The sequence below is a fragment of the Manacus candei genome, unplaced genomic scaffold (assembly GCF_025592945.1).
Source record: "Manacus candei isolate 608988 ecotype Guabito, Panama unplaced genomic scaffold, ASM2559294v1 h1tg000027l, whole genome shotgun sequence".
Taxonomy (NCBI): Eukaryota; Metazoa; Chordata; class Aves; order Passeriformes; family Pipridae; genus Manacus; species Manacus candei.
In genome coordinates this window covers 1,900,913-1,927,454 of record NW_026138075.1, presented here as the reverse complement: position 1 = coordinate 1,927,454, position 26,542 = coordinate 1,900,913, and the positions used below count along the sequence as shown (strand labels likewise).

General features: G+C 36.7%; 1 protein-coding gene across 1 annotated transcript in view; it reads right to left on the bottom strand.

Moving 5' to 3' along the window:
- Positions 1-1,743: 1,743 nt before the first annotated feature.
- The window catches only part of KCNN2 (potassium calcium-activated channel subfamily N member 2), a 75,690-nt gene continuing 50,891 nt past the window's right edge, over positions 1,744-26,542 (bottom strand). Inside the window, exons 5-8 of the mRNA XM_051789379.1 lie at positions 14,852-14,962; positions 12,283-12,410; positions 7,676-7,745; positions 1,744-5,946 (exon numbers count right to left, since the gene is read on the bottom strand). Coding sequence (XP_051645339.1) covers positions 5,659-5,946; positions 7,676-7,745; positions 12,283-12,410; positions 14,852-14,962 — 597 coding nt within the window. The 3' untranslated portion in view covers positions 1,744-5,658. The remainder of the gene's footprint in view (positions 5,947-7,675; positions 7,746-12,282; positions 12,411-14,851; positions 14,963-26,542) is intronic.

The following is a 26,542-nucleotide window of genomic DNA, read 5'->3' as shown; positions in this document are numbered from 1 at the left end:
ACAGCTTCTCCGTATAAGGTGATAGATAGTATTAAACACATACAGTGTGTCCCTATTATTCATTGTCAGGAAATATAATTGCACAGTCTCTTACTTTTCATTGATTCACATGAATTTCAGACCTGGAGTGAGGCTTCACTTAAACCTCTTCTAAGTGCTGACACCTCCAGCTGGACAATGCACCTACTCAAACTTTTTACCTTCATTATTGTTGCTGGTGCTACATGGTGTTTAGTCATTTATCTGGACTGGAGATGCTCTTTTGCTTTGTTGTAATCCACATAAGAGAACATACATCTCCTCTTTAGATTCAAGCTACTTGGAAATTCAGGTTAGAAAGGGAACAATAGGTCAGAATAGGCACAGTTTTAAAGTAGAACCTTTTAATCTAACTAAATGCTTGTAGCTTGTTTCATGTATAATTGAAAACAGTATAGATTCTCCACAATATTTGAAGATACTAATGGGTTTAAGCGAATTTAAAAGAAAGGGAAGTCAGCCTAAAGCTTTTTATGCTTCACTTCTCCATCTGATTTGGCTACTTGCCATGTTAGATTGCAACAGGTTTGAGACTGTGATTTATATTTTTTCTTTCACTGGAGCTGTGTTGCATATCCTCCAGTAAGCAGAAAGGATTTGCACTCCTCTGTAGGAGAATCTTCTTCATGTAAAGGGCTGAATATTATTGATCCAATAGAGCCTCAACTATATCACTGTAATAAAGGTATATAGTACACAGCAGTATGATGATGCTAATTCTGGGAACTGCCTCCATTTTAGCATGTCTACATACCCTAGTCCAGACTATGCTGCACCTGCTCCATCCATGTGCTGTACTGTCCAGCTGCAAGCAATTCTTGGCAGGGAGTCAAGTGTCTGCACTGGGCTTGGTGCTGTGCTTAAGCCATGGGTCTTGAGCAGAGTGACATAAATTAACACAACTCTCCTATTTATTGTGATCATCTTGCACACCAGGCTGCTCTTGAGAGATGGGACTTATTTGCTCAGTGCTGTGCTTACTCAAACTATAGTGAGAGAAACCCGTTCTTTCTGGAATGAGTAAAACCCTGTGGTTTCTAGACCAGAGCTGATGTGCAGTGAGGCACTCAGGCAGGTCAGAACCATACCTATGTACACCTGACTGCAAAGCATCTCCTAAGCATCTCTTTTTCTTTATTCTCTCAGTCATGGAGAGAGAAAAGATCCTTACAGATACTCCTTAAAAGGTTTAGGGTAAAAAGGCTAATTCACATTACAGCTCAGTCTTCTCTGCATTTATTCTAGCAGATATAAGACCAGATTCATAAGCCCTAATGGACAGATGCAGGTTAATTTTATCATGCATATATAAAGTTCCTTACACATAAATTTCCACATAAAAAAATGGTTGGCTCTGAATGGGTGTAAGCCCCATCTCAGGACTGTACTGATATGGCACTGCTCTTCCCAGGCTACAGCTGGCTCATATCTAGGTAGCCAGGAGTGGCTAAAATTTGTGTATGTTCCTATCGAAGCTGTTAGATATGCTGATGCAGAGGTGGGTTTCTGAAAATGAGGCACAGCAGTGTTAGCTCTTTCCTACCCTCCCCATTTTAATTTGTTGCTTCTCACCTCTTAATAAGTATTTTGAATGTGGATTAAATAGGCAGAAAGACTTCAAGGACTTTAATAATTAATGAAGGGGTATGAACAACAAAAAGTTTGGCAGACGGAGAGAACACACTAATCAGAAAAATCTTCCTTACGTTCATAAAATTTATTAAAATTTTTCATAACTTTTAGTTAGGAGAAAAGAGCTTGCAGACAATTTTCATTTTTAGTATTGATATGGGTAATAAGTTTTATTCTGAATTTTAGACACATTTAAACAGTTTATTCTTTTATGCTTTGATATGCTTTTAGTGTGCGGCATATCAGTTCGAATGTTCACATATGATCTGACATGGAAAGAGTTTTACAATCTGTAAAACAGTATGCCTGTCACCTATTTTTGACCTCTAATGATGACAGTGATTCAGACTCAGTCTGGGGAGCCCTGGTTTTTAAATAGCTCACAAGGAAAGGTATGGACTTCCAGAAGGCATTTAGAGCTCCTAACCTGGATGCTTAACTTTTAGATAGTGAACCTCTCTCCATATCAGATCCTTCCCTACCGAGCAGCAGGAAGAAAAGTCAGGCTGAGTTGCACAAGTCTATCTGGAAAGGTCTGCAGGCTTACAATAGCTAATGATTCACATTATTAAGAACTGCAGAGCATTTGCAAGCATAATACATATGAATGTGTTATTCTGATCCTGCAAAAAACCTAAATGTAACTAAAAAGCACTGTTTAAATCAATGCACTGAGTTTTAAGCATAGTGAATAGGCCTATTTGTGATCTTGCATTTCAGTCCTTACAAGCAAGGTATCTTTGCTCAGTCTCTGTCAGACTCCAAAGAAACTGATAAATGGAATCAGTGTCTGGAATGCAGTGAAAAGGAGGAGTATAATAGCAACTGAAAGCTGAATTTTCCTACTGGTGAAACTAAGGCAAGAGGTGCATGAAGCTTTACAACTGTAACATGGTAAATATGCCATATGCTTTGAAAAAGAGTCCTTGTCATTTATAAACAATCTTTCAGAGAAAAATCAACATTTAACTATACAGCAGTTTCCAAGATCTGTCATAATGCTATGCTTTCCTTTTAGTGAGCTCATACTCTAACAACAGTAAAGGAGTAGGTTTTGGAAATAAAAAATCAGCAATGGAATTTGTGGTACTACAAAAGTTAAACAAGGAAAGATGAAAAGGAATTTTGTGACAGGACTAAGAAAATCAAACTAAATTGCTTTGTGCTTTTCATAATAGAAGTTTATATCTGTCTTTTCAGGTAGTGGATTCACATGTACCACTTAAGCATTTTCTAAAACCAGGTAGTACAAGAAAAGAATCACCTGTACTGCAAACACAGATAAAATATTTGTAGTGAGTTTTAAGGTAAATTAAGACGTGGAACTGGAGTATTCCATGGTGTCATCACTTCTTGTTTGCTTTATAAACAAAGACAGAAATCCAAAATAATCTGGCAGGTTGTTACAGAACACCACTGATGCGGATAGTCCTGATGCATCTCACGGGTGCATAAAGCTGTTGCAAGAATTTAGTAAGTTCAGGCTCCTGAGTCCTAGTGTGTAAAAGAAATTGAGAGGTCAAAGATGACAACTGGTCTTTCACAACAGAAATAGCCAGCTCAATACTTATAGCTGGAACCTAATTCAAATTGAAAGACTGACATGAATTTTCAAAGTGGACCTTTGAAAATTCTTAAAAAAGTTCTTAAAAAATCCTGTTGTGCAATTCAGAGGAGGAAAAAAAAAAAGGGTTCTACAAAAGATGTTGTAAACAATGATAGAGCTAGTTCAAGCTGACAGGACAAATGGGAATGTATTCAAGCTACAGCAAGTGTATTTCACATTCAATGCCAGGAAAAGTATTCTAAATTAAACACACACAAAAAAAGAGAGAAAAAAGAATACTAAAACTTTAGTATTAAAATTCCAATATTATTAATCACTACTTCTAAACCTGCCAGCAGTGTAAAGCAAGTGGCCACATGACCATTTACAATCTCATCTAGTTAAGGACTGGACGAGAAAAGTATTAGCACTATATAATATCCAACTTTTCTTCTGGAAATGAACTTCATAAAAACAAAAGCAGAACAGCAAATACTATGCATACTGCTTGTTATTTCCAGTCACAAAATACCACAGTCTGTAAATAAGGCACACCAAAGACATGCAACTGTCCTGCTCTAGGTGGGAAAATACTGCAAAGTCATAATCTTTCTCAAGGACATAACAAGTGTTGGAGAAATTCTTGTCCTTTTCATAAACAAGCAATGCCTCTGGATGTCACTTACATTCATCAGTTATACATTTATAGCACCAGAAAAAGGAGATCCTTTAATTTAAATGGACATAAAGTGTTTGCTGTTTTTCAGATTATGTATTTAGTTTGGGAAATTACAGTTGCTGGAGAGAACAGCTCTTCTGTCTTGTCCGGCAAGGCTCTGGCATGACTTCCTGCATTACTCTCTCCTGCCTGTTCTTACTGACCAGAACTCACAGTGTCTCACAGAGCAATCTGCAATTCCTTCAACGTGCAAGTTAGTTACTTCTAGGTAGACATAGTATTCCTTGGAAACAATCAGACAAGTCTACTTGTTTAGGTACAGTGTCACCCTTGTCTGTAAATTGGGGGAGGGGCAGACTGGACTAGCATATTTCATAAATAGCAAGTACTAAAAAATATTTCATAAAGTCAAATAATTTCCTAACTAGGAATTGTGAATGCAAGTTGCATACGCTGGGCATTTAAGCTTACCTAGTTTTGCTACTCTGGGTATAAACCAGAAGATAAGTCAGTCAGAGCCTTTTCACAAGTGCCTACACTATGCTTTGTGGTTAGTTTGTGTTTTGATTTGTGTTTTTTTTCTAATAAAAGTAGGAGACCTTATTTTTTGTTCATGAAAGTAAAGTACTACAGATACCAGAGTGCCATAACTCCTGTCTACTGCTGGCTTTTTACAAGAATTTTTGGAAATATTGCTAAAAGTGTTTTGCTAAGCTTGACTGCATAGCAAGAACCATGGGGATTACCCAAATATAATGTATACAGAACACTGTGCTACTATCACACAATTGTGTATACTGCAAGTCTGTGTGTCAATCATTCACTCCAGAAACATTAAACACAAAGAAGGGAGTGAAGAAAGTAGCAACCTAACACTTTCAAAACCCAAAGAGCATTATTAGGAGACTTCAGGCTTGAAAGTGATGCTTTTGATCTGGACATACTTACCTGGCATAATTGTGAGACTCTGAATAGATAAGCAGGAATTTTGCCTGTGCTTCTTGCATGCCAGTAGCTTTACAAATAGTCAGTTTAAAAGATCATTGCCACAGGCATTGCTTAAACAATTTTATATACATAAGTATATATGTATAATCTATGTCTGTGTGTGCGTAACAATGCATGGTAAACAAAAGCCCTAAGATTAAAAATCCCCATAGATCACTTCATGATTTATTTTCTAGGATAAATTATATTTTTAATTAATCACTTCAGAAATCGAAGCTGTCAGTGACCTTTTAAAATTACTATACAGATACAGCACACTTTTAGATTAATATTGATTTTTTTCCCCCTCCACTGCAAGCAAAGTTTAGACAATTAGCTTTCATACTAAGAAATAATTATTAAGCTTCACTTTTTTTTTCCTTAAAAGTTCATAATTAAGCCTTTTGATTGTGAGCTTTTTTTTTGGTTGTTAAGTCCAAGTAACCAAGCAACTATGTGCAGAAATTAACCTTTTTATTATATTATGTACTTTAGTAGTAAAGCTTGTTTGAAGTGCATAAACAAAAAGTTAGTGAAATTACAGGAAGAACAATCTAATATAGCGATAATAGGTGCATTCACTGTGCATCTGAGAGGAGGAGGGGGAAAAAAGAAGAGTTTTCACTCATTTTGGCCTAAAATGTATTCAGGTTTCCAGGATTCTGACATCAGAACCCAGATAACACTGGCTAGAACCATAGGGCTTTACAATAAAAGCTAAAATATTGACCATATGATGGCAAAAAGTCTTTATTTGCAGTTAACTTATTCTCTTCTAGCTACTCTCTGATGAAGTTGGTGGTGCTGTGGAGGATGATCTCCTTCTTCTTGACAAAGATCGTGATCGTTCAGCACTGTAGGCAACATGCTTATCATAATTTTGTATTTGAGCCTCGAGGAATTCCCTCTGTTGCTGGCTGATTGTCTGGCTAATCAGTCCAGGGAGAGCTTGAATGCTACCAATTAAAGTTTCCAGTTTAGTTTCCAGAGTAACAATTCTCTTCTCAAAATCTTCGCTTCTTTCATTTAAGTCAGAAATCATGTCATACATGATGTTTTGAGTCTGAAAGTAGAAGGATGTAAATAAAAGTAGATTAAACTACAGTAGAATAAACTTTCCACTAAATCTGTTGAGCATAAATGCAATAAATTTTGAGTAGCATTCTAGATGTCAAAGTCTAAATGCAATAAAGGAAAGACCAAACACTTTTTTGAAAGTCAGGTGCTTGGCAGTGCACCAGCCTAAGCTTTCTGAGCAGTCAGTTATGTAAGCCACCAGCAGACTGATAGCTCCAAAGCTGTGCTTCATCTTTGACTGTTCTTGACTCGGGTTTTAAACACATTCTTCTAAGTAGAACACAAATGTTATTTATTTACTCTCTCCTCAAACTGTGCAGGTTTTCTTGAATTGGCAGCAGGAGTAGCTGAGTGGATTGTTTTTGAAAGGTAGCACAAGGAGTAAAAACTCAATTATAAGCTTCTTTTTTTCTGCATTCCTCAATCTATCTTCCCTCCAAAAAACACTGTTTGGTTACAGCAAGTATATAGAGTGCATTTTTAAAAGCCATAGTGGTCAGTAAAAACATAATCTGAAATGTACTATTTCACAGAGAGTTGTAGTTGCTTAAAAATAATGACTGAATTTCTGCCTCATAGACTGAGACTTCAGCTTAATTAAACTAGGATTAAAACTGGATGTAATTCAGTAGTCAAACTGGTTGAAGTTTATAAACCATCCAAAGGGAAGGAAAATTAATTGAATGACTGACTGTCTGAAGTGTAAAGCACTTCAGTTTCACGGGAGTGTTGATAACCCATTTCTCTGCCTTCTGTTTCAGGATGCTAGCATAACCCTTGAAAGAGAAACAGTCTACAATAAATAGTATCTTAAAAGTCATTATTAGTTGCCAGAAGCATTAGACTGAATTATATTTTCACAAACTGAAGTGTCAGGTGGTTCTGCATAGCAAGAGAGTAATGAAAACTGAGAGTTTAATCTCTGCTTTGATGCACTTTGAGTCAAGGAGGATTTCGATGTAAATGAAAAGGTGTACGAGAAACCCTTGTTAATGCCTCATATTAAGATCACAGTAACCATTAAATATTGAGGTCTAATGAGAAATCTGAAAAGCTATCAGCTCAGACCTCTAGCTGTCTAGTTATTATTTTATATTAATGACAAATCCCGGCAACAATAAACAAGCAGCCTGAAACTGAATAGCCTCTTTTACCTCAAATCAAATGGTTTAAAAAAAATTAATAAAGTCTTATGATGGATTGGCAAAGTAGGCAGCTATTACTCATTGTAAAAACTTAAATAAATGCAGGCTTAAACTTATCGAAAGTCATTGCTACTTAAGACAACAGGAATAGAAAAGCTCTAATTCCAGTCTAGGTGGGGGCTATATACCACAGTCGCTCACAGCACAGTCACTATCACCAGATGGCAAATCTCTTTACTACACAGCACTACAGCACTACAGCCCACTCACAGTTCAGCATTTACCATGACCACTGCAGTCACTTCAGGAGCTCTTACGATAAGCCTCTCAATTGTGAAGTCTTTTTCAAATGTACAAAAAAAATAAATAAATACAGTGTATTCACCATGAATTAACCATAAATAAGATATTTCATTCAGTAGGTGCTACCACAAAACACACACATATTTTCATTTGCTACAAATAACAACCTTGTTAACACTATTTGTATGTATAATGCATAACATTTTCACTTACAAACTCTTAATTTTGAAAGGATGAATGTTAAAACAACAGTAACTGCCTACTAACCTTTGCCAGGTCCACCAAAGTGTTGGCTTGATCGTTCAGTTTCCTTTGTTCCATTTTTACACTTCTTAATCTAAAAAGTAGAATTTTAAGTCAGATATTTTTTGTATGTTGCAATACTAGGATTTCTAAAGAGCATGCACAAACTTACAGGAGCAAATAATTGCACGGACAATGCCTTGACTACTTTGTGTAGAGTCAGAATTGGTCATGTGCCTGCTACAATGAGAAGCATGCTTCTTCAACACCGCAAAAAAGGAAAGAGCAAGGAGATGTGATGTCCTTGAGAATACCATTTGCCATGGTCAAAGTTGAATTCAAAAAAGGAGATAACAGTTTATCCAGACTACATGAAAGAAAGCCAAAACATTCCCCAAAGCCTCAGTATCGTGACAAGTAGATATAGGAAGAAACATAGAACAACTGTTTTTTTGTCATTATTGTTGTAGCAATCAAGAATCTTCCCATGCCTACATGACTAGATACAGGTATTAGCCCTGTTCTGTCGGAAATGGATTGGGTTAGCAGGTGTTTGAACCTGATGGAAATACAGTGATAAGTGAGTTTCTCCTTACTTTAAATAGAACTTCCATCTTACCAGCAGCTAAATAACCAACATACTTGCCAATACATTTGATTTTCTTAGATAATTTGTGAATCTAAATATGATTACATTTTCAATTTACATCAGACATTCCTTTGCAATGCACAATTTAAACTACAACACTGAAAACTATGAAAGAAGCAGCAAGGGTATATTTTTTCTTTGACAAGTACCCATCTGCACTATTATTAGTTATGCACATTCTTTGAAAGACATCAACACATGACCTTTCTCATGTGTTCCCTGATACAAAGCCCATATTCTCCAAATTAACTACCACAGGAGTGGTTTGTAGATGTGATTTCCACAAATAAGCAATTTCTGCCTTAAGTACGAGTCATTTGTTCAGCATTTCAGAACAGACAAATACTTGGACTTTCAATGACTTTTCTGGTGGCTGTTCTAAGCAGAAAATACCATTTTTCAAAAACAACATATAATTTTATAAACAATGTGTGATAAGAAACCATTTCAGTCAACTAGGATGTCAAAGGCCAACCAAGATAACAATTTGGTTAGCTGTCAAATGGAAGTAAGTTTGGCAGCAAGTGGGTTGCCAATTCATTCTCTGCCCATTTCTCAGTGATGGTATTACTCTGAAAGCTAGTTTAAAGAAAGCTTTATTGAAGATATTCCAAAATTAGAAAGTTTCTGTTCATATCTTTAGTTTACAAGTATTTCCTTTCATATCTAGACTAACTGCCATGAGAAAATAAGTTGTGGAGAGAGAAATATAATCAAAAAATATATTTTTAAAACAAATGGAAATAACTCTGTTAAGGTAGAAATGAACTGTTCATATAAAACTGGCATTTCAATGGCTTGTTACTTGAATGTCATATGCTCTTCCTCCCCTGGAAGCTTCTTTCAGAGCACAACATAAATGCAAACTGTAGGAATGGTGCCTTCAGAGGCTATAAGATGGAGTTTTTCTAAAGCAAAATTATGGAGGAGTCTCCAAGGCATGGAATTATATCATTACAGTCTCAGAACAGAATAATTACTCAAAGGTGAGCACAAAAGGATTTGACTGGAGAATGACAACCCCAGTGTTTTGGTGAGCATCTCTTAAATAATTTGCAGAACATGTTTTTTCCGCTTTTCTTAAGAATCATTGACTCATTTGTTTGACATTTTAATTTTCAAATTCCAGGAAATCCACTGTTATTGTAGTAATACATGTACCAGTTGACAACAACATGATAATTCTCCATGGTAACAAACCCAAGACCTATCACAGGCTGTAAGAACTTATAGGTAATGGCAAGTCTTTAGCTGCAGCAGCCGGATTTCAAGAAAACCATCGGACTTTCACTCTTAAATTCATTAAGAGAAAATTTTGATTTGATGAACATCACTTATCACAGAAAAAGATCATGACTCTGGATCGCATTTCCATGGTAGCAATCAGACCACTGAAGTTCACAAATAAAAACTCTATTTTTTGCATGCAGACAGTGGTAAATTCTGCAAATTTAGAAAGGAACAGCTTATACAACTTACTTCCGAGCTCTATTTTCATTTTGTTGAAAAAAAAAAAGACAAAACAAAAGAAAACAAAGTGTAAAATATACTAAAACAACCAGATGAGCACAGTGGGCTCGATTCAGCAGGAGGAAAATCCTAGAGGGTCCTACTTCTTTCAGTCAGCTGTCTGAAGAGTCTAACTCACTTGCATTCATGATGAAGGAACTTGCAATATCTTCAAACCTTCCCATTAATTATCATCTGCAGATTTTCTTATTCATACATTACATAACATGCCTTTTAATGTTACCATTAAATGATTACACCTTCATGTTATCTAGTGTGCATGAGAAGCAAAAAAGACTCAGACCAGCTGAAGGCATTTTAGAGTTGTGACCATGACTTTGAGACTGTTACCATGATCTGTTCTGGTTTCTTTTAGAAACTGGCCCTGCAGTGTCACTCTTTTTATTTCGGTCTTCAGTGAAATGGTTGGAAAGATGAAGGAGAGGGACCAAACAAAACTTAAGAATCCAGATAGAAAGACAGAAAATCATAAGTCAAAATGTTCAGAGACGCAAGGGGATAAAATATTAATTTGCATCCATCTACTCAGCTACATCAGGAAGAAAACAAACTGCTAGAGCAATGTTTTCATCCATGGTGCATCCTTCAGCATATTGAGAAAATTCTCTTTTGTTAACTTGTTCTCCTAAATACAAAGGTTTTGGGGTTAGCATCCAAAGTGCTAAAGGAAAGAGGGAAGTGATTAACATAGCTGTTCAAAGACTAGCTGTCACAGACAGGAAAAATTACTGCTGCCACCTTCTTCACCCCACCTAATCAACTAATTTTTAAGGGAGGTGCAGAACAACACTTTACATCCTGCAGAGCTCTTGAATGATATATAAAGCTGGAGATCAAGCCTGCTGTGCTTTTTAGATTCTTCTCCGAACATATGTATGCATACACACACAGACACACAGGCAGACACACATACAGACAAAATAAATAGCCAAGTTAGAATGTTAAGAAATAACCTTTGCAATCAAGGATTCAAGTCCAGCAAAGGATGCACAGGACATGCCATCCTCTCTCCCAGAACCCCTGCCACTCCACTCCGCTTCCCAGTCCTTATAAGCTAAGCAGGATGACCAAACTGGGAAAATATACCTTTTACATCCACATAAAAATGCCTCAACTTTTGTTGCATTTTTATTTCTTGAAGTATTTCCACTATAGCACAGTGGCATCTAATCCTGCAAGTTTGTTAAATATAACAGTAATCAAGGTTTATAGAATACTTCACACTTTAAGCTGAGCTACCCTTTGCTTTAAAAGATTGCTATGAAACAGAGAAAGAAAGAGTTACCCTAAATATACTAATATGAAATGTGTTAACGTGGCCTTTCCTTCCTGTTTTCCCTGCAAGATGACACATAGATGTTCATTTCATGATGGATGCTTGCTTCCACCTCTTCACTAGTTGGCTTAGACACAGATTGATACTTAAAAGTTATCAAACCATGAGTTTGAAATTAAATTTACTTAATTTATCTACATCTCCCCTGTATTTCATGGGAGCTAATTTCATAGGCTGTACAAATGGCTGTCACAGATGGGGACAACAGAACAGACAAAGAGGTCCTGACCATTCCTCAAGAATCCTGGTTCCTGGAGATGGAAGTCTCTTTTTTTTGTTTGTCTTTTCCTCCTACGTAGTTCAAGGAAGAGTAATTGAACCATTGTGCAATTCTGATGATTTTGATGTTCTTTATGACAAATACGTACAATAAATGTTAGATAAATACTTATAGTCTGGCAATACCATGGTACAGCTTAATCCTACTTGTTTTAGGTCTCAGGCTCGTTTTCACTCCCTCAAGTAGAGGGAAGAACTCATTTCAATAATGCCAGAGGTGCTGAAAGGTCACATGACTGTTGGCATATACTCCCCATTTTCTAGAACAGATGATAGGAGTCATAGCTGACATACCAACATCTGATCTTATGCACTGAGAATACATAGTGGAGAGATGGAGAGACAGAACTAAATTCTATTAGGCTGTGCAATGATGCTGGGCTCATGGACTCTCTTCTATCACATATTCTGGTTTTAAAATACGAAAACACCTACTACAAAGAAATTGTTTTTTATTTTCTTCTGTCTATTGTAGCTTGCATCTTACTACCTGTAACCAAATGAATAACAAAAAAGGATAGTTTTAGTGGCAAAGAATAAAAAAAGTCTTAGATAACTCAAGAAGCATGGGAAACTTCTTAAAAAACATGAACAAGTTTATATGGAGATAAACAGTCAGTATACCTTTTATTCACTGTAGGCAGGTAATATAGTAAAACATTATCTTTGCCTTATTCTTAACAGAAAAATCAACAATCTTCTACAAAGGGAAGGGAATGGTGGGGGGAGAGAAAAGAGAGGCAGGATGGGACATGGGGACTAAGAGTGACTATGAGGGAAAAGGAAACTAACAGAGCAACCACCTTGACAGGAAAATGAAAGCAAAATAGTACTTACTGATGAATAGCTTGCAAGAATTTGCGCTGATGTTTCCTTACTTTTGCATGGTCTATCTTTTTAACCAGCTTTGTGTTTTTATAAATTAACCATGTTTCCCTGAGTACATTGGCCGCTGCATTTTTCACCTGTTTAATAAAAGAAAAACACCAAGCTGACAAAAGTAGTATTGTGTTATGTTTCCACTTTTCTGGTATAACCTCTTTCTAAAGCTCTTAACATGTTGCCTTAACTGTGGGAAGTAGGTACATCAAGAAGCTGTAGCAGTGAGGGGAGCAAGCAATAACTGGATTAAGGGGACTGCTGAGTGATTTCCTTATTACTTATAGATGTGATATTGGGATCAAATCTTTTTGCATCCCAGAATAATTTTTCCCTCTTCAGAGACTTAGCACTGTTTGGTGTTTATGGCAATATAAATTACAGTGAAGAAATACTAATGCATTATCTGTATGGAAAATAACTGTATTTAATAGGACCATAACATTTCTCTCTTTCTTATTCTGTGGTTAGTACCTCTTAATTCTTTTAGGAATACAATAGTCTTTTAAGCTTCCAGAGCTGTTTAAACAGGTTAGGGGTTTTTTTTTGGTTGGTTGGTTGGTTGGTTGGTTTTTTATGTTTATCTCGTTTCTTTTTTATTACTCTGTGAGAAGATGAAAAAATATCTTGTCAATTAATGTGGACAAAGTTATATTTCATAAGTGATTTCATTTTTTTTTTAAATGTGGCTTTCCATAAAATGTTAAAGGTAAGAGTACCTACATTTCCTTTTTAGGCCCTCCAAAAATTTCAGTAATGCTTGAAAACAATAGACAAATAATTTCAATGAAATGTTGATTAATGGCAGAACGACTAGGTAACTTGCAAAGCAAAAATGTTTTTATTATTCATCTTTATTTTCTCTGTCTCTAGCTTTACATCATTCCAGTCACTGCAGTGTCAGAGCTAAGTCAGCATCTAAGTAAAGGCACTGCAGGAATGTCATGTAATAGCTCTTCCCAGCAAGAGGTCCCCACCTGTAAGTGGGTTCCTGTAAGTGTTGGAGAACCTTGGTCCTCTCTTTAGTGGGAGCACACTCATGTTTTAGAGAGCTCCTCACAATCTCTAACAAGCCCTTGCACTTCCATAAGGTATGGCTGTCTCCAGGCCGTGAAGAAAGCTCTCCAGCACCTGCACAACTACTTGTGACCCAATGCGCCTCTCAGATTTGTTTACTTGGTTTGTTTTCTATGTGCTTCAAGTTTCATGAGTCTGAAGCTACCAAAGCACCACTTGGATAACACATTAGATTGATATTTAGATTTTTATGAAGAACAGTCGAATAAAATAAACTTCAAAAGTCACAAATGAGCACCAGACTCAAGATACAGCCAATCTCTACAAAATCTGCTTTTCTTCTGAAAGACATTTTGAGCTCAGCTGCCAGATTACACTAGAAAAATGACTGTTAGGAAGGGACAAATTGTGTTCTGCAGTCTAATATCTGCAGTCTTAACCGACTGTAGTAGGAGTGTAACTCAACAAGATGAGAAAAACACCTCATGTCAGACACCCTATATACCTATACACCTGCCTTCCCACCCATCCTTAGTCTTTCCCCACTGTCACTGCTAAGAGATCCAGGCTGCTAGTGGTAACCAGCACAGAAATGAGAGAGCCAGTACAACCAGAGCAGTGTGCTGAGAAACACAGCATGTTAGAGACATGACAGAGCTCTCCACAGCACTGAGGGAGCTGTGCTGAGGAGGCAGCCACCCTCCTCACCTGGAGCAGAACTGTTGTCTCCATCTCAGGCACTGACATCCCTCTGCACCCACCAGTAAGAAGAAACTCTGCTGAGTTACCATTGTGGGTATACTGACCTTTGCCTCCACATTGGCTCTTCTCAATAATGAAGATTAAACACGTTGAGTGGACTGTGCAGTCACTACTCATTTTCTTGTTCTCTCAACACTGACCTGTCTTATTTAAGTAAATACTGCTGCATTTTTTTAATTTAAAATATTTTTATAAATACTAATGATTTCTATTTTTTTAAAAATAATCTCTTCTAAAAATATTATATACAAACATCTTTCAGGGCCCTCTAGTACTATATGCTGCTAAATAAACCTGTGTTGAATGCAAAAAAAGCAATCTTCCTCACAAACCCTGAATATATTGTTTCCTTAGAACATGTCTCATAGCTTGAAGTTCTTGGATGTATTGGACATTTCATCTATTTTAGCTAAAAAAAGAGTTATATTCTTCTTATATGCCACACAAAAGGTTTTAGTTTAATATAATAGCCTAGTTTCACTGCACTTAACTGATGGTTACACCAACTATCTTCTAGCTACAAGAAACCTCTAAAGAATATTCAAATCCTCTAAAGTTTCTGAGAATTCAGTTTTCTCTGAGTTGTCCTCAATTCAGAGAAAAACTCAAGGTATTCAATTTCTACTCTTTCAAAATCCCACTCATGAAAAGTTCATCAGGAGAATTGAGCAGGAGACTACTTAAAACAAATGCAGAAATAAATTAATACACATTTCCTTTTCAGTTGTGAATATAAAGTGTGACTTACTCTTTTAGTTAGCTGGGTGTCCATCATGAAATTATGCACATGTTTTTCAGCTTTGGTAAGTTCTAACTTCCTTGCCACCACAGCTACCACCAGTGCAGTGCACCCAGCACCCTGGAAACAATAAAACAAACCCCCAAGGTGTTACTACTGTATTTTGCAGAGTTTTGAGAGCAAGTTTCTCCTTTGCTGTAGAAGTATGGTAGGCATCAGGTGATTCATCTCTGGTAAATACAGTGAACATGCTACAGCTATTTCATTTCAGAGTAATATGAAAAGTCAGTAATTACAGGTTGGTAAACTGTCAAAGCACCAAAATAATTAGTGAGCAACACCATTTGAAAGTTCTACTTTTTTTTTTTTTTTTTCTGCGGAGGTTGAAAATTTGAACACGTCCCATTTCTAATGCATAAACAAGGGGGGTGATCAAAACAACTTTTAAACCCCAGAATATTAGTAAATAAATGCTGTTCTTAAAAATTTCCTCAAGGTTACAGCAATTGCTAATGAAGAAATAAGATTAGATTAGTATTTAGCACACATACACAAAAAGAAAAGTTTTCATAGGATTTTAGGTCCTAAAAATAATAATAAAATTAGTATTTAATCACCTTAGTGTGTTTTCCTGTTGTTCTATGAGTCCTTCAGCAATCTTTTCCTATACTATTTCTGCTTATCTTATTAACATTTAAAATAGCACACATACATGAGACCATTTCTTCAAAACTTGGATGGAGAAAATACCAGGTTTTTAATTTACGCTGTCTATATGTATGCACATTCATGTACACACATGGACATGCATGTTCCCAGCAGGACAATGCCAGTAGGTTCCTGTCCCTTTGAAATGACAGTTGTCTTTATCAGCATCAAAAATTTACTTTTTTTTTTTTTTTTTTGGAGTGGTGAAAAAGAAAGGAGGCTGAAATGAGCCAGGTAGTAAGAAGCAGTGTATATTATACACATCTAGAGGCATAATTTACTTTCAATTATTTATAAATTCTGCTGCCTGAGTATTTATTTTTTTATAAACAAATTTTTACAAGTTGATTTTAAAAAGGCATAAAAATCTCATTGAATATATAAGGCTGTGTTTAACCTGCAGATTCAGTCCAATCTAGTTGTCATTGCACTTGTGTTAGTTACACTTAAATATAAAGCAATCTCTCACTGCACATTGAGGTCTACCACATTTTCATTCACAGAGCTTTCTTCTACTCATTCTGTATTTCTCCCAAAAATCTATTTTCTCTCTGTGTCCCACCTCTATAACTGCCTTACTATCTCCAGAAAATATAGAAGAAATCTCTTAATCTAGCTTCCAAAATACAAAATCCATTAACAAACACATAAAGACTGCAAAATAATTAACTCATTGGAAACCCTTATTCACATAGTGTCCTCAAAAAAATGAATCTTGTCTCTCTGTGCACTTACTGAGGCACACAATGAATTTTGTGAAAGCCTCCAATTAATTATTCTCCATTCCCCTGGTAGATTGTTCCAAGAAATCCATCTGCTCCCTCACAAGCACCTAATCCTCTGCAATTAGTTGTCACCTACCAAGGCTTCTTGCTGCAACAGCTCTCAGCATTCCCTCAAATGAGTCCCTTGTAATTTTGCTGCATTTCCTGCTTCTCTCCTGTCCTCAATACTAAGCCTTCTAGCTTAGCAGTTCTCTCTCCCTCTCTTCTCCAATCCTGTGTAAATAGAATTTCATGGCAAGTTACTTGAAGTCTTGCTCGCCCCATGAGACAAGTCATAATGGGGCTAAAAGTTCCTTTGCTTCTCCAGTTCCCATTAACAGTTAAAAAGGAAGAAGACAGTCCAAGTGGCTCAAGGCTAAGCACTGCAGGAATCCACTGAGCCTTCTGGGAACAGGACTGGGCAGGGCATGCTCTGACATATGCACTACCTCCCCAGGAAACAGACAGCACTCTTCAGGTCTTCTTCCTGTCACGGGAAACGCTAATGTGCAGAAGACTTCTTTGTGTGCAAATAAATGAATAAATTATCCCATAAAACACAAACAAAATGAAGATAAAAGCAGATACCTTTTGGTCCAGTATGCCAGGAGAATCAGGGCCAGATGCTGATTTAACGACATGACTGGAGTTCTGCATGCTTACAGCAAGAGCACTAAAATGGCACGGCTTATTAATACAGACCCCACTGGCACAAAACAGCTGTTTATGCAAATTAACTGGGGGAGAGAAATACTAGAGTATCCTTTCCCAGTCCCCCTCAAAAAGGTTAGAGAAATGGTGACCGGCAAAAGGAGTTTGGTTTGAGGTGAAAGTGTTCCAGATTTTGTGATTAACCCTCCTCCTTTTTCAGAGTGACACAGTCGTGAGGGCCCAACGCTGTTAAAAAGAGTAGCTTTACGTCTCATGTGAAATATACTGCCTGCAGCAGCACAATACTGTCATGGATAAGCTATGACAACCACCTTTATGGTGTACATGCACTCCTATCTTCCTCATCTCCAGAACAGCTTATTGCGATGGCAAGGTACTCTAGATTCAGGTTAAACCTCTTGGTTTTGTGGTACATGATGGGATCTCAGGATATGCAAATGAGTTCTCTTTGTATTTCTGTAAAAGTAGGAAGTATTATACTATCTGCATGTTTACATTTTGCAGTACCTTGAAGGAAAAAAAAATTAATCTCATAACAGGATACAAAATTATGGAAATTCCACTTAAACTCCATAATGGTAGTTAATACTTTATGTTACAGTGGTCTTTCATATTATATGCCTCTTCCTCAGGAGCTCAGCATTGTTAAAAATACTAAGACAGTAAGAATGACTCAAAATTGCAGAAACTAAATAAAAGTGATACAGTTACTTTAAAATGGTAGCACTGTAAGAAAAATACTTTCCAAGTTTTTTGAATATCCTGATTCATGTGAAAATCAGTAGCTCAGCTCATATGCTCAGGTTTTTTCTTGTATCCATACTATGTAGTGGACCAGTTAATTATTTATTAAAATTATTTAGTGTAAGTAAAAGTACCATAATAATTATTTCAACTACAAGAAGGATTTTTTAGAGAATAAAATTCCACAAAGTCTTATATCTGATTACTGCATTTTATAATTTCCAACATCATTTCTTTTTTCCTGTTTTGAAGTAAATAATACAGTAAATCACTGTATTAAGCTCTTGCTTAACTTTCAGGGGAATTATATATAATATGAAGAAAATAAAAAAGGGAGGAATGCGTATATTTTTGAGTATCAAAGCAGCAATTAAGTCTATTTGAAATTTGCAGTCCTCAGTCAGTCCTCTGTCCACCTCTTGCATTACAGAGTTATTGTAGTGCAATACTACAATAACTTGAGTATTTTGACTTGGTAAGCTGCCTGATTTTAAGGGCACCTAGGACAGAAATTATTCCAATACATGCAGTGTAAGCAAATTGGTCAAACCAAAGTTAAGGTTTGACTATATTGCTCATTTGCTCCATTTAATGGAAACAGGCAATAACAGAATTGACCATCCATTAATCTGACGACCATCAAGTACTCTATGGTCAAGTGTTTGCCAGCAATCATCAGTTTTAAAAGCTGATGTACCTGAATTTTTCTATTTTTCAGAAATCATGCACAAGCTGAACCAATTTATCTACTAATGCAAGAGAAGCCCTTAAAGATTATTAAAAACAGGTTTCCTAAAAACTACAAGATCAGGACTCCACTGATGAGTTGAGCAATGCTTATTTCCTATTTGCAAGGATTGGAACATGAAGCACATGAATCTCACCCTGAATGCATAGTATTTCTTGCTTGATGGGAAATGTTGCATATTAGTATACAGGAAAAGCAAGAAGTCTGAAAATAAACATATTATACATCCTCAGTCTTCCAGCTGAGCAAAGCAACAAACTCTGGACTGCACAGTGGCACCATATCTCTGATGGTGACATAAAACTTGCATCTGTGAGCAGTACAATCTTGTAGCATAAAGTTTACAATCATTTAAACAGGACAAAACTCCCCTTGACTGTCAGTCTGTTCAGCTGTTTTCCTTTATGAAAACACTTTGAGGTGTCTGCAAACAATCTGAGGACATTATTTGCATCTTTAAGTCTAAATATGTTGCTCCTGTTCAGGACAAACGATGCCTAAAGTTCAAATGCTCATGCAGGCAAGTAATAGTCTGTGAAAGCCATCCTTCAGTACCCTCTTTAATGCCCATAATCCAAAGCAAGTTTACCTGATAGAAGTGTAAGTAGAAGTGTATGTGGACATCTGACTCACATACATACTGAGGTACTTGTTAAACAGTAGTAGGCTAATCATTTTCCTTAAAAAAAATGAATGGAAGGATGGACTAAATTGAGGGGAAAGAAAATGACATCATCAGACATCAGCTTCTTGGTATCAAGTCCATGCTATTTGTAAAGTGAAAGAGAAGAAAGGTGAAATTAATTGTATTTAAGTTATACTTTAAATTTAGCAAAATTTGAACAAAATGCTTAAACATGCTCCTCATAAAAAAGCACAACTATTACTTGGTGTTATCTTTCACTTTACTCTCCAGCATCATGAACTACAACTTTCCCTATCTATCCGCACAGTGTCTCCTCTTGGCACTTAGTTCTAAATTATGCAACTCTCAGCTGCTTTAAAAAAGCAAATTATCTCTTAGATACATCAGAAATTGCTACAATGGTTATTTCCTTTGCCTGTCATTTTTACTACGTTACTCTGCACTGTATTCATCTGCCCTTCTCTATGGCATCTGCCCTTCTCTATGGCATCACATACAGAACATTTGCCCTCAGTTGCAATGTCTTATGGCTCCTCACGGATTTGAGCTTTAATAAGCTCTTTCAAACAAAGTCCTATTTACTCAGGAAAAGCTCCCTAGAAACATAAACAAATATAATATATAGTTTTCTTTCAAATTCCTGCCCTTCTTTTCTAGGATATTACTACAAGGCCTTGCACAGCCACTGAAGGTACATCAGATTCTGGTATGCCAAGATCACTTATTCTGATTGTACGTGAACCCTCCTTGTTCCCCACTCTACTCGCTCTATGGGGATAGTAAACTGTTCAGGAATTTGGACTATGTATTTCTGCTGTCTTTATACAGTACTGGTGAAAAGACAACGCAGAAAGAATCGTGCCTTGCAGAATATACCACCTAAGGAGTCTTTCTGCTGTGCCTTTTGCAATCGGACATGCCTGTGTCGCATTGGCCTCATTAGCCACCAGCGTGCCTGTAACAAACATGAATAGAACCTTCCTAAATCTTCATTCACGAAGCCTAGCCATGATGATACAGTACTGGTATCAGTTGGATCAAGTCTTAAGAGTCCTGAAGTGCTACAATAACATAAATAAATAAATAAAGATGGTAGATCTATATTATCAAATTGCAGTGTATACATCATACTAGACTTGACATTGTGGTTTTTTCTCCTTCAGATCCTGCCGTTGATCGCCAAAATTATGTTTCAACATACTATATATCAGCTGAGATGCCTTTTGCAGTCCAATCACAGTCCTCTGTTCTCTTCACTCATGCAGCCCACCCTGAGCTTTCTGCTGCTATCAGCAGAATCACACCAAAGCTTACTAATGTAGAGTTGCTAAAGAGAATTTTACACTATGGTAAACCACAGTAGACACAGCCACGGCAGACAGAAGGAAAAAGCTGGTATTTCCCAAAGTACAGGATGAGAGTGAGGCTACAAAATCTGGATCAAGATCACGCCTTTACTACCACTCACAACCGCCAAGACTGAGGGTACACACTGGTGCAATACTGTGACTGCAAAACTGCAGGGTTCAGACTTAAGCGGTCTAGTATTTACATCTAGCATTTTGGTAAAAGCCCAGTTTTAGCGACAACCAGAGAGGTGCTTCCAACTGTCCAACTAAAGGTTTATGTAAGACAAATAAAGTTTAGCACTGGCTGCATTTTCACTTAGTACCGAAAGCAGCACGTGGTCAGTAGAGAAACACTGTACTCCTCTAAGTAAATGCCTCTGGCATTTTCACTTGGTTCTTTCTTTGATAAGGTTCCAAAATACCTTTACAAGACAACACTGAATTGAGCCATTTGTGCAAACACCTGAAGGTTATATACATGCCTGAAGGGTGCTATTGGTGAGGAGGGAAGCAACACTGTGTATCAGTGACTCAGTTGAAAGTCTCCTGACAGCTTTGTTTTACTGGACTGGAAGCGAAGTGCAGTCTTTAGTGGTGTAGGTGTCAGAAAAATGTCCTGCTATACTTGCCTGTAGCTGAAAGAAGGCAGTTGCCACATTTCTTGCTCACTTCCCTTGGGATCCACTGAGGGACAGAGAAGGTCCGCTTTGCAGACATATGGTTCTGGTGGGAAATTTATCTCTGCACCAGAAAAGGCACAACATTCCTCCTGCTGCTCTGCATAAAATGAAAATCCTGTAAGAATTTAAATGGGTATTTTGTTCGTTTGGATCTCTAAAAGGTGGACATACAGTACCACCAGGGGAGGGGATAAATAATAATAAAAAAAAAATGTTCCTTGAAGTAAAAAAAAAGCTCTCCAAAATAAGCAAAGCAAAAGTTGAGGGAGGAATCCATCCACAGGACAGACAGAGTCTAGGGAAATGGTGCTGTATAAATGTGGTTTTGCATGTGTCATTGTTTACTGGGAGAGATGTGTAACCTTGCAAGACTGAAACAAAGTAACATGAGTAATAGGACAACAACTATGCCATCTCAGCCAAAAGGGTGACCTAAAATAGTTTTGCATTATTTATACTTTCAATAGTTCAATAGTTGCCTGGCTACTATTGTCTTCAGCAGTGTTTGTCTGCAACACATCTAGAATTTTATTTCAACGTTTAAACTTCTGATCTGTACAACAGCAGATGACCAGATTCCTTTACTTCTAATTATTACATAAGGTTTTTAGCAATGTTTCAAAAATAAAAATTATGAAGAGCATTAAATGTTATGTATAAATGTGAAATTGATTAAATACTCTCACACACAGTAATGGGTAGTGGGGGTGAATTACACTTCTGAAGTAATGCAAGCTGAGTACTAGGAAAGACATGTGGTTCAGCACAGGACATGATGATTTACAAGATGATGACAATATCTATTCTACAGGGGAACCTATAAATGATAGTAGTGTTAACTCAGAGCAGCCTGACAATTGAATGTTCCCTGGTGTCTGGGCTTCCGGAAACCCTTCAGTGGTCCTAACAGCTAAAAAATTCCTGGAGATCAAAACAGTTTATGCCAGTGTGCAAAAAACCTTTTTGCTGAGCAAGGAGGTGAAGTTCGACTTCCCTAAATGAGCAGGCTCACGAGCCTACAAGGGATGATGGCTACCAGTGATGTTCTTGTCCAACACCTATGTTGTACACACAAAAGTTTCGTAAGACTACGTGTAAAAATATATGAAAATTAATGTATTAAATCTGAAGCTACTGTAGATGAAATTATATTTTTCCAAAACAAAGCAGAAGTCTTGCTGTAAGAGTAATCAGCTCCAGTCACATCAACATAAACAAAGATATCATGGGACAACTGCTGCTCATTCCAGCCAGGAACTAGCTGCCTTTGAATTTGCTGAAATGCATCCATAGCTAGATCTAAGTGAAACAGTTCCCTTGTCCTCTGACAGCTCAGAAACTTCCCTGCTCTACTGGTACAAATTAAAGACCTTCTGAGGAAGTTTTTTTCCTTTAATTTTTCTAATTCTAAATGAGGGTTAAAACTTTCAGGAGATTTTGTTTACTCAAACAGAGGCAGAGTCTCTGCCATCCTCTCACATTTCAGAACACCGCCCTAATGACCACTACTTTAGGGATCACGTTTTGGAGCTTCTCAACTCAATTTTAATACTTTATTTTTCTTTACTTCAGTTAAAAATTTCATTCCAACAAGCCATGGACATAAAATAATCCCAAACAACACTTTTCGTCACAAAAGTTTCTATTTTTACAATTTGTTGTGCTGGAACAATAATAGTAGAGGAGCTGAAGAATGTCTGAGCAGCCCAACTTTTAACAGCTTCATCCCTAAGAATTAAGGCATCATTAATTTTCTTTTCCATAATAAATTTCTGCACAACACACTGTCTATGTAGGTTGTAATATGTTAGAAGGAATAAACACAATCTGTTCTAAAGCCTGATGTCACTTATATTTATTACTGAATTATCAAAACTAACTGAAATTAATTCTAACATATATCTGAGACGTGGAACTGAGATGCTATCAATTTCTAGGAAAAGCTTTTCATATTTTCTATATTTTCAGGGAAGTAAAAATTGAGCAGTGTTCTAGATTTTTGAAACTCTTCTCATCCACAAAACTATTCACCACATTGTTTTGACTGGAATTGATCATACCTTTTCAGCTTTTAGAGTGTAATTCAAAATACATTTCTGTGTTTCACAAACAACTATGTTTTGCCAATTAAACAATGTAAATAAAAGTTTTCATAAAACTGCACAATGTTTTAGGCATTATTATGCAAAATAATTTATGAACTTTTTGTACATTCTCCATAGAAAGTTCTATAAAATAATTAAAAATATTTGATTGCTAAAATCTGATGTTTACCTTCTTTTTCTCTTTTTCAGGACTTATTCCAGAAGACATGCAGACCATGTTAACTATTCAGTTAGAATCTCCTTTTTTCTTTCCCTCTTTTTCTTACAGTCTAGTAACTAGTAAATTTCAAAGATGATACAGTTCAGATTTTGCTACTTACAAAAGTCATACAGTTAAAAATTATGCCACTCTAGGTGCCATGTTCCTCTTCTGGATAGTTCTTTGTATTTGTTGGTAAGATCAGGCTGTCTGCAATAAAACTGTATACACAAACACCATCATTTAACCTTAAATGAAGAGCCCCCTATTCTCACAGAGGAAACACCTCATCCTCACCACTTTTTCATGATTCATAGGAAAGAAACTGTTATTGTTTAGAACTAAATAAATACTTTGAATGGACATTAAAACTCACAGCATTAGAACATTTTAAATGAGATCTGATTAATTTTTGATTCAAAATTTAGAACTAATAAAAAGTACTATCCCTAAATCCAGACTGTGCATATTGACTGCATTACAGTTACTCTAATAAGAATTCTTCATCTACATTCGTGGTATTCAAATCCTGTAGTTAAAAGATGAGACTTAAAATTTTTGCAAGAAAAAAACTCTAATCTTGTCTGCCTTTACTGCATAAATTTAAGGACCTTTCCTTATTTATTTGCTTCTTTCATAGGCCTAACAATCTCTTTGAAGTTCATTTCAATAACAGAAGCAATTAAACTGTAATTTCAGCATTAGCAAGGCAGATACTTTGAAATAACAGCTATTTTATTTAAAGCAATCTTCATCAAAACAACTTGTGCACCCTGTGACAGGACAATTGCAGCTCATTCATTTTATTTGTAGCAACACAGGCTTGACCTACAGGTCTGCTTCTAACTGTTTACAGGTGGTTCTGCAGGAAGATTCTGCATCCTAAGCTTTGCATCATAAGTTAAATGCACCATCTCACCACATAATGCTGTATGTATAAAAGGAGAAATGTCCTCTCAAACCTTGCAACAGATCCTTTTATCTGGAATTGGAAGAATGGATTGCCATTATTTTATCTTGCATAACTATAAAAGCTTACAAAGGTCTATAAAAATTGTCCATCTCACAGGCCATAATTATGTATTGTTCCATATCCTCTCACACTTGCCCCCCCCTCCCCAATTTCTACTGACCATCTTTAAATTTTTGCTGATTTCATTATACTCCTCATAAAGCAAGGAAAATTTTGCAAAGCACTCCACAGCCTTAACTCCAAAAAGCCATTAAGAAGGTGGAAGTGCTGCCTATACAAGCAGTTGTGCTTAGCAACTGGACAAGCAAAGTTGCTCCACCTGTAGCTGAGATCCCCCTGCTGATGAGGATCTGAGAGACCTACCTGGGTGTGCACTGACCACCAGGCACAGTGTCTTCAGTGGGCAGACATAACCCCAATGAGCTGCACAACGTGCAGCCATGGGTCTCACCACTCCCTCTCTATCCTGTCCTAACAACAGTGAGAGCAGCCATATTTCTATCCATCCATCACAGCCTTGCAGACCTACCCAATGTATACAGAGGGCAGAGGACACGTGCTATTTGATTTATATTCCAACTGGGCCATTGTCTACTACTGCTGCCTAGTGAAGTGTCATTGGAAAAATACTTATTGGTAATCGAGCTGAGGTATCCAGTTCACTCTCACTTGCTTGTCTGTAAAGCATCTCTGCATTAACCCATCTTTGTATTGTGCTGTGCCAGTATTTTCATGAAAATTTCACATATTTAACCGCTTTGCAAGATCAGAAAGTAAACTGTTCAACATGACAATATTTTCTCACTATTTGCCTTCTTTGTTCACAGGACTTTTTTCCCCCCGTTTTTCTAGTACATTAATCAGACTTCTTTGCTCTCTTACTCTCAACAGTTCTCAAAGTATTTTTCCTTTTGGTATAATCTGAATATGTGTAAAGATTTTTTACCAGCAGTGCACATTTGTAGAATTCCAAAGATTGCCACTTGAACCAGTGCCTCAAGAGAGCAGTAGTTACAGTTCCAAAAGCCAGTTCAACCTGGTGCCACCAGCAAACTGCACAAAGTCCACTTCCCAGGTTGAAGTACAAGGCAGAGTTCAGCCTGAGTCCTCCATTTACATTGCACAGAAAGCAATTCCTGAGGCCAAAGTGGGAGGACAGCCAGGGCACCTGGGCTCTTCTTTTCCAAAGCAAGGCCTCCATGGGCCATCAGTTCTGAGAAACCAATATTAACTCTTCAGTGGTCTGTGTAACTACTCCTGTATTCACAAGTATTTCTATTTATTCTGCCTTCTATCCTTTTTAACAGGGACCTTACCCAAAAGCAAACACTCAATGGTATTTTTTATTGGTTACACTAATCCAACAATGTATTTGCTACTTCAGATTCTAGGGAACTACACTTTTCTTCTTAAAATCACATATACAGTTGCATTTTGCTACATACATTCAACAGTTACCCTCATGTATCTTTTAATTAGACCATCAATCACTCCTATGAAATAAAAATCACTAGGTTTGTTCTTTTAGGATCTTATATTTTTCACAACAAACATTAATTAGTTACTGTACAAGTTTCAGAAGAGTAGCTGGTTTTAAAGAATGATATTGAAGACCTATAAGCTTTTTGGTATTGCAGGTTAGGCTGGAAGAGAGTTCATTATTATGTTCACTGTTTCATACTTTGTATCTCTCAGATCCTTTATAAAAACAAAACAAAACAAACAACCCCCCCCCCGAGTAATTTTATCATCTGACTTTTTCCTATTGCTCCATAATTTTTTTGTCAAAGAAGACATTAATGCAATTAGAGGTGAGGCTCTATCATCACATACTAGCTACTTGGCTCATTTTTTTGTTAAGAATGCTATCTGTCTCTGGAGGTATTTATCCCAAACTCATTACCATGACAGACTGGAGACTTTGTGCATCCAAAGCAGCTGCAGAATTTATGATCACTAAGAAAAAACAATCACAGACACAAAGGTGAGTGAGTATCATCCATACATTTTACAGGTCTATCAGTTGTGAAAAAGCAATGCCATGTGTGAAAATAGTATAAAAAGTAGTATATATAAATTTGTACTTTAGTTGTTCACGGAAGCAACTGCCAG